The sequence below is a fragment of the Lucilia cuprina genome, chromosome 4 (genome assembly GCF_022045245.1).
Source record: "Lucilia cuprina isolate Lc7/37 chromosome 4, ASM2204524v1, whole genome shotgun sequence".
Lineage (NCBI taxonomy): Eukaryota > Metazoa > Arthropoda > Insecta > Diptera > Calliphoridae > Lucilia > Lucilia cuprina.
Window position 1 is genome coordinate 11,525,209 of NC_060952.1, and position 8,601 is coordinate 11,533,809.

An 8,601-nucleotide genomic window follows, 5' to 3' on the forward strand; every position below is an offset into this window, starting at 1 on the left:
GTCTGCATTAATTACATAATAGATAAGACAGCGAATTAGGAAAGAATAGGCCCTGATTTGAACTTTTTTTAACAAGTTTTTAACCTTTTATTTATAAGTACTTATTAAAGTAGTTATTTGTAATCGAACGTGGTAAGTACTTGATTTCAAAGCCATCACCGTTTTAATTGGTTGGTACTTGAATTCATCAACTGTTGTCGAAAAGATTAAGTATGAACTTCTCATTTATTGAGATCGGTATGCTTTGTATACATTAGTAAGTTTGCTAGCTAGTTAGTTATTGAGTTAGTTAGTTAGTTAGTTAGTTAGTTAGTTAGTTAGTTAGTTAGTTAGTTAGTTAGTTAGTTTGTTAGTTTGTTAGTTTGTTAGTTTGTTAGTTTGTTAGTTAGTTAGTTAGTTAGTTAGTTAGTTAGTTAGTTAGTTAGTTAGTTAGTTAGTTAGTTAGTTAGTTAGTTAGTTAGTTAGTTAGTTAGTTAGTTAGTTTGTTAGTTAGTTAGTTAGTTTGTTAGTTATTTAGTTAGTTAGTTAGTTAGATAGTTAGTTAGTTAGTTAGTTTGTTACTCTATCGATTTCAAAATAACACAACATGGAACAAAACCAGGAGAAGCATTCAGGAAGCTTATGTTAGGTTAGAATTTTGGAATTAAATCACCGAATCATCTTCACTTAAATAGTTCACAATACCGGAAAACTTAATGAAAGTCCATTGAGTAAGATAAAAAATGTTCAAATTAACTTTAAAATAATCATAAATCTGACTTACATCTTGAAGTCATATAATGATGTTCACTATGTTCCCATAATCGTATATCATGTTAAACAGATGTACAAACAAGTATGCGCCAACATGTATGACATTTTTCATTTGTGTTTTTTTTTACATTGAACATTTTCAAACGACAAATTCTCCATTTCTAGCAGACACCTTGCGGTGACATTCAATTTAAATTTAACTTATTTGGCGTCTGAGTGTTTTCTTTTTTTGACTCCAACTATGGGTACAGGTTCAAATGATTTTTTCTTTTTTTTGGTCATATTCAAAAATGTAGTATTATTATTTGAAGATGTAGTCAAGTATATTGTAGCCCACAACTACTAAAGATGACTATTATTTACCATGCACCACAAGAGTGTTATACCATTTAGCGGTTGCAGGAAATATAAAATAATACATAACATCAACTTTTAATACCCCGGACGCCATGGCAGCAACTTCTAGTTGTTTACTTAATACAAAGTATAGTAAGATCAATTCGTACAAATGAACGTATAAGTGGGTTTCATGTTTTTTTCTTTCGTTTAAAATAAGTTTAAAACTTTACATTTTTGAGGATAATCAAGAAATCACGTAATATGTGGTTAAGAGCCTCCAATAAATTTAGTACCACCAACGAAAGAAATAAAGATGGTAAGTAAGGTACAATGACAATCCAGTTATTAAGTGTAAAGGTAATGGTCGATTTAATATGCACTTAATTTGAAGAATTTTTTGATAGATATACCAAAAATTTGCATACAAATTAAGAATAACATATGAAGTAGCTGTTGACATTATAAGTTAAATATGTATATTATTATGCGCTTTCCTCCTCCCGCTTTCCTTTACCAAAATTTACCTTTCAAAATTTTTAGATATTAATGGTAGAAATTAGAAAAAGTGGTGTAACGGTTGTGTTATTTATTGTCAATTAAATTGTAGTTATGGTTGGTGGTGGTGTCGTTGGTTCCTGATTGTATAGATGACTGTTGCTGTATCCCAGGCGAAAAAGACTTTAATTTTGTGTCATCATTTGGTAACACAACAAGTCAAATAAAAGTTTGTATTTTATAATTACACATACACTTAGATCCATGTGTGAACACATTGTAACTATTTTTTGGCCAGTATTGCAAAGATGAGTTAAGAAAGTGTTGCCAAGGAAAAAAAGGTGGTTTAGTGAGATTCTTCATATTTCTTTTTTTTTATTAACTAAAATATTGTTAGTGTTATAATTTACTGCATGATTGTATAAGGTATTGCATATAGAAGAGTTTTTTTTGTATATGAACATGTATTTAAGATAACATGAAAAACGATCGAAATTAAATCTGAAGCGTAAATATATTTTTCTAATAATATAAAATATCTGTAATATAACAGTCCCATAAAGACTTTCTGAATCGGTTCAGTTAATATTAACACCACTTTCTTGAAAACCACTTTTATTTAACAAATTGATTTTGAAAATCATGTTTCGTACTTATGGTTGTGGCAGTTACAACCCATGGCGGTGTAAGTACTGAGGCAAGTGTATATGTATATGCACATTAGGGTGGTCTCAGTTTAATGGAGAAACAACTTTACTGATATAATTTCTGAAAATTTTTAATGATTAAGGAATACACAAAGTACTGCAACCTGAGTTAAGTGTTCACACGACAATTGGATCTACGCTCTGAAACGACTTGAGTCGAATTGTTACAACAACAACCCGAATTAAAAACTTTAGTGCAACCCTTTGGATCACAATTTAAGATTAAGTTCCCGTATATATTTTGTATAAACTATTTGATGAAGATTTAATTAAAAGTATATCAATATAAGCTTTTCCGTGATATATAACATTTTATGATTTCTTTAGATATAAGAAGAAATATTTCAGTTAAACTGAACTATTTATACAATTGTCAAGCTTTCATTTTAGAAATAGTTTTTTCTCCATACAAACGGAGCCACTTTAATGTCATTATATTTATATTTATTACATAAATATATATAAATTTGATTTATGTTTTCCCTATATAAATATACAAATAAAAATAAGTTTTGACATCACAATGAAAAAGATGACCCAACTGAATGTTTTAGATTATACTTATGCCACAGACATGTTGGACAATTCCTTTTGGTGGCTTAATTTTAAAAAGTCTATGATTTCATAAATAGTTAAGAGACAACATATCAACTGACAACATTCACTTTTTACTGTCAACTAGTTCAATAGATAAAGGAATATAAAAAGACCTTTTTCGGTTAAATTTATGATGTATGATGACAGTAAGTGTCCATCAAATATGCAAAAGAAATTAATAATAAAATCGCAATTTTTTTTAAATTTTTTAACTAAAATAGTAAATTAAAAGTTTTTTTTGTTTTGTGATATCTGCCTAGATATCTCCTAGTCATTGTAATTTTAAAAAACATCATCTTGATTAGTTGGTAAAAATGTACACTAACTATGTACATAAAACAAACAAAAATATTCGAAAGGAAAAACATGCTTATATTTGATGAAAAACAAATTTATGCAAATCCATGTAGACCTCCCTCATATTAAGCTTAACAAAAAATCCACAAAAAAAAATCAAATTTCGCAGATGTTTGGTCAAACTCATCTTCAAATTATTTTGTTTTTTTTTGTGCTTATTTTGTGATGACAGCCGAACAAATTACCCAGTTGTAAGAAAACAAAAAAATCAACAATCTCTGTCTGACTAAAACCGATTACAATCATCAACTTCATCATTATTATTATCATTATCCGCAGCAGCATTGTTCGGCATTCATCAACGTCAATATTATCATGGGAAATTTATTTTATTTATTATTTATATTATACACTTGTTTTAACCGTTCAAATGCTAATTATAATGTTAAATATTTTCCAGATATTAATAACTAGAATTTAACATTTTTCAAATGGAAAATATGAACTAGTATAGAAAAACAAAAAATTACCTAAAGGGAGTTACTACGCTACAAATATTAAGTTGGTGTTACATTGATATCTTGGAAATTATTTATTTAAAGTTAAATTAAGTTTATTGTACATACCTTTCCTGCTTACTACATAGTGAAGTGTGTATTACACATGAAAAACTTAAATAATTATCAGATTAATTGTATCTAGCATATTTGGCACCTATCAATAAAATGATTATATCAATTATGAAATTTGAAGAAAATATGTTTTTTTTTCAATTAAACAAATAATCGAAACAATTAACATAATAATTAAAATAATTAAAATAAATTTTAATAAAAATTTATTAATCCTTTCACGCACAAAACTGAACTTTTTATGAATATGATTTGACTGCACACTTTTTTTGACGTATGGAAAATGGAAAAAGTGTTTTCAAAGGATATCGCAGGATATTATCCTTTTCAGCATGAAGTGACATTAAATTCTAAAAAAATTACGTATTTTTCTATGAAAATAATCATTTACTGTATCTGTGAACCCAACTTCTCTGAATCGAGAAAAATGTAAAAAAAATCTAGGGTCATTATTCTGTTCATGGGAATATCGGTTTCAAATTCCTATTAATGGAATTCTTCGAAGATTTAAATGCGTTTATTGTGGCGTATTTTATCATTAAGTCAAATATTATTTCTCTTCTTTCTTCTGTTCCTTTCTTCCAAAATATCAACAGGATATTAGATAATCGATAATCCTACTACTACGAGCATACGAGCCGCATATATAGCCGCTAATGTAAACAAAACCAACACAGCAAAAATGTGTACTCACACATTTTTTTGTGAGTACACATTGCAATACTTTTAAGAAGTCTAGTAATGACTCAAACCGAAAAGAAACAAGTAAGAAAGTGTAGTCAGGTGTGGGTGTGTGCCCGATATCTTTAAGAAATTTATGGATAAAAACAAATTTCTGAAATATACTTTATATGGGGGCTATGGGTAAATATGGTCCAATCCCTATAAATTTTAATGAATAGATTTATATTTAACAAGCTTGGGCAGTTAGCCAGCCAGACGGACGTACATGGCTTAGTTGACTCAGAAATGGATCGGTCAGTCAGACGTACGGACGAACATTGCTTTATCGAATCAGAAAACGATTCTAAGCCGATTGATATATCTTCACCACTAAAGTGGTGTAGGTTATAAAAAGTTTCATTAGTTGACTATAACTATACAGTGATGTTGTGAGTACAAAATCGAATTTACAATCGCGATACGTAAGATCTTTTCGGCTTTTTTAAAGAATTGCGTATTTGTAAGCGAGTCATTTTACAATAATAAGTAAAAAAGTCAATACAAAAGTTGTGAAATTATCTTTAATAGCATTTTAACTTATCACCTTTCAAAATACGTTTCTTTTTTGGTAAGGATTTAAGAAACATATACACATGTAAACATAAAACTTTTTAAAATTCCTTTTTGTAAATATATTTTAGCACTAAACATTTAGTACTTAACCAACAGAAAAACTCAGCAAAAAAAGTAAAAGATCAAAATACTTTCCGAGAAATTTGTGGTGAAATATAATTTACAGAATTTGACATGTGTAAGTAAAATTCAAATAATTTCAACCAAAAAAATACAACAGGTGAAAATTTATTTAAATATATTCTTGTTATTTAAACATTCGTTGTAGTAGTGTTTTTATCTTCTACGTCCACTTACAAAACACTGCATGGAAGTAAGAGAATTGCATTTCTTAAAATAAAAGCAAGTAATTCATAAATTCATGCATGAGAAAATTACATTTTTCTTATCTAGTAAAAGTAAAATTTGATTTTATTTCTTGCAAAAAGGACTTTACAATAAAAAGAATTTAATTAAATACCCAGATAAATTTAAGTCTTTTAATTTAAATTTTTAATAGTATCATACTTATGTGACCTCAAAAAGTTTGTCAAATAATTTTGTAACAACTAAAAAGTTCAATTTGTCTTAACCCTTTTTTTTTTTGATTACATAGAAGTAATCCAATAAGGTATTACTATTAATGTGTTATATAAATAGTATCTATTTCATTAGATATGTTATAAATAAGGCAGTAAGAAACTAGACAAATTAACCACTGCTAAGCTATTTCTTAACACGCAATTAGTGGCCTCCGGTAGGTTAGTGGTTAGTGTTCTAGTCTGGTAGACAGGATGTTCGATCCTCACCTGAGACACTGAGGGGCGCACAACAGGCCCGATAGAGTCCTAGGTGTATTTCTTCGGATTTGATGTATATACATCCTCCTTTCAAACTAACTAACAGTAGGGCATAATCACATTTTTGGATATCATTGTGTTATTTCAAAAATTTCAAAATTAAAAATTTTATGATCGATCGGTACAAAATTTGATAAAGGCTTATTTGAGGAGTATTTCAGTTCGTTATTTAGAGCGGAAAAAATTAGGACACCTATGAAATGTAAAGGGGTGTCATAATCTTTCATAATTCTCAAATTGTAGCTAATGTAACTATTTAAGGATAAAATTTCATGCCGATCAGAAGACGTTTCGAAAGTTCGATCTTTTGCAAAATGTACTCTATTGTTTTGTTCAAATTATGGGGTTCCTCAAAATATTTCAAAATATCTATGCTGTTTTCAAAAACATATCTGATAAAATGTATACTAAAGGTAGTTTTCAGAATTCTACAAACATATGAACTGACGTAAAACTTATTGTCGGTATTTATAAGAATTGCTAATATATAAACATATGTTGGAGTATTCAATAATTCGAATTTTCGTTTTATTCGACAAAAATTATTATTTCAGGTTTTACGCCTGCTGGTTAGTAATCGGAGAATTCAAAATTTAATGGTTAATTGTATACACGGAAACTTCAGGTTTTTTAAAGCTTTTTTACAATATGTTTCTTTTTATTATAAACAAAATTATAATTTTCCTTTAATTTGAATTTTATTCTTTGTAAGCTTTTAATTAAGGACCTCATTTTTTAAAACAAAACTACAAACATTCAAATAAAGTTTTAATGAAAAAATTCAAGTTTTCAAAAATTTCCCAGTATTCTTCATACACATTTGTTATGTTAACGAAAGTTTCCTTCTATAAAATAAGTAAGTTTTTTCTCAAATAATAGAAATTATTTTTTTTTTCATGTAAAATCCTTTTCTTTATAAAATATTTAAGTTGATAAATTTTTTCAACGAGTTCCAGAATTCATACATTCCAATGAACTCGTGTCCACCTATTACTAAGGAACTTAAGTATTACATATACTTAAAAAACACAACAATGTTCCTTAAAACTAGTTGTAACAATAAGGGACACATCATTATTTCCGAGATTTTCAGGAATAGGAAATGTTTTTGTATGAACTCTTTCTATAATGTATCTGTAGTATTGTTATATTTCTGAAGTATTGTTATAAAAAGCATTATATAAAAGTTATTTATTATAAAAATAGAATTAAGGTATTAAAAAATGAAGAAAATTTATAACAAAAAAAAAGGCCCTATCACTACGGAAGTGGTCTTTCTAATAACGAAAACCTTTTTCTATTTGAATAGATTTTCTAAAACCATTACACAAGTTTGGAAGGCGGATAAACCGTAGGCCCATGTCCATGCTCACTCTCCTTGTAAATATCGTCAGTCAAACAATGACACTTGTTTATATAGAAAATTTTAGATTTGTATTAAAATATTTAATTTTGTATCGAAAGTAAATATCGAAAATTTTAAGGCATTTATCGAGAAAATTTTTTCTAACGCTTGGGAAAAAATAATTTTTCGATGCACTTTAAATATTGTATAAAAGTTATAGGATAACAAATTAAAAAAAAAAACATAATAACAGAAACCAAAAAGACAATTTCAACTTACCTTACGCTTTGATCTTGCCATACGTTGATCTCTTGAGTTTTCTGCTTCACCGGGAGGTCTTTTACCCCATACAGCTAATGCAATACGTGTATAGGTGAAAATTAACACAGACAGTGGCACCAAGAACTGCAGCGTCAATAAGGCCCAAGTGTAATAGTAATTTTGTTCCTTTGACGCCCATTCCTCCTGACAAACATATCTAGAAAGTTAATTATGAAAACAAATTAATGGCAATAAGTTAAATTGATTTTGAATTTAGCAAATGCCTTAATATACTAGCATTATTTTGTATAATTCTTCAATCATTACAGTTCTTCAAATTACTAATTCGCATAAGAAGATTGCACATGGTAAAGCTGCTGTTGTTTATTTAAATTAGAAAGTATAGCTGGACATATCCCATCATATGTTAGCTCCCTACTATAGTTATGAGTCGATTTAAAGGGATTTTCAAATGAAAAATTTATTGAATTGTGAAATTGCTAATAATTTGATAACAAAATTGAAATGGACAAACGGACGAACATCATTAAATTGTTTTTTAAAAAATATCGTTTTGTATGTTGCAAGTAACAGTAGAAATGTATAATAAATTAATTCAATTTTAAGAAATTTAGTTTTGTATGTTGCAAGTAATAGTACAAATGCATAATACATACCATTAACTATTTAAGATGGTTTAGTGTATGATAGTTATATATATATATTCAGAACAATGTACTTCCTACTCGTACACATGTGTGCATGAGTAATATGTAAATATGTTAGAATATCAAATCACTCATACGTTCAAGGCAAGTGTCTATAAAATATGTATATATTTTTTTGTTTTATTGCGAATAATATCTTTATATATGTATAAAAGAGATGCGTTACTGTGTGAATGATTCAACATCGCAAATGGCTGAACATAGCTATGGATGGATTTTAGGAATATTTTTGGTACTTTTTTAGAACACAAAGAGCAATTTGTCGAGTTATTAACGAAAATAAAAAAAAATATCAAAAAGTACCTCTTTTTG

The 8,601-nt window shown here is 27.9% G+C and overlaps 1 protein-coding gene across 1 annotated transcript in view; it reads right to left on the minus strand.

The window, feature by feature from the left end:
* The window catches only part of LOC111690172 (RYamide receptor), an 87,872-nt gene that overhangs the window by 76,242 nt on the left and 3,029 nt on the right, over window positions 1–8,601 (minus strand). The window contains 1 exon segment of the mRNA XM_046948133.1: window positions 7,580–7,892. Within this exon segment, the coding sequence (XP_046804089.1) occupies window positions 7,580–7,892 (313 nt within the window).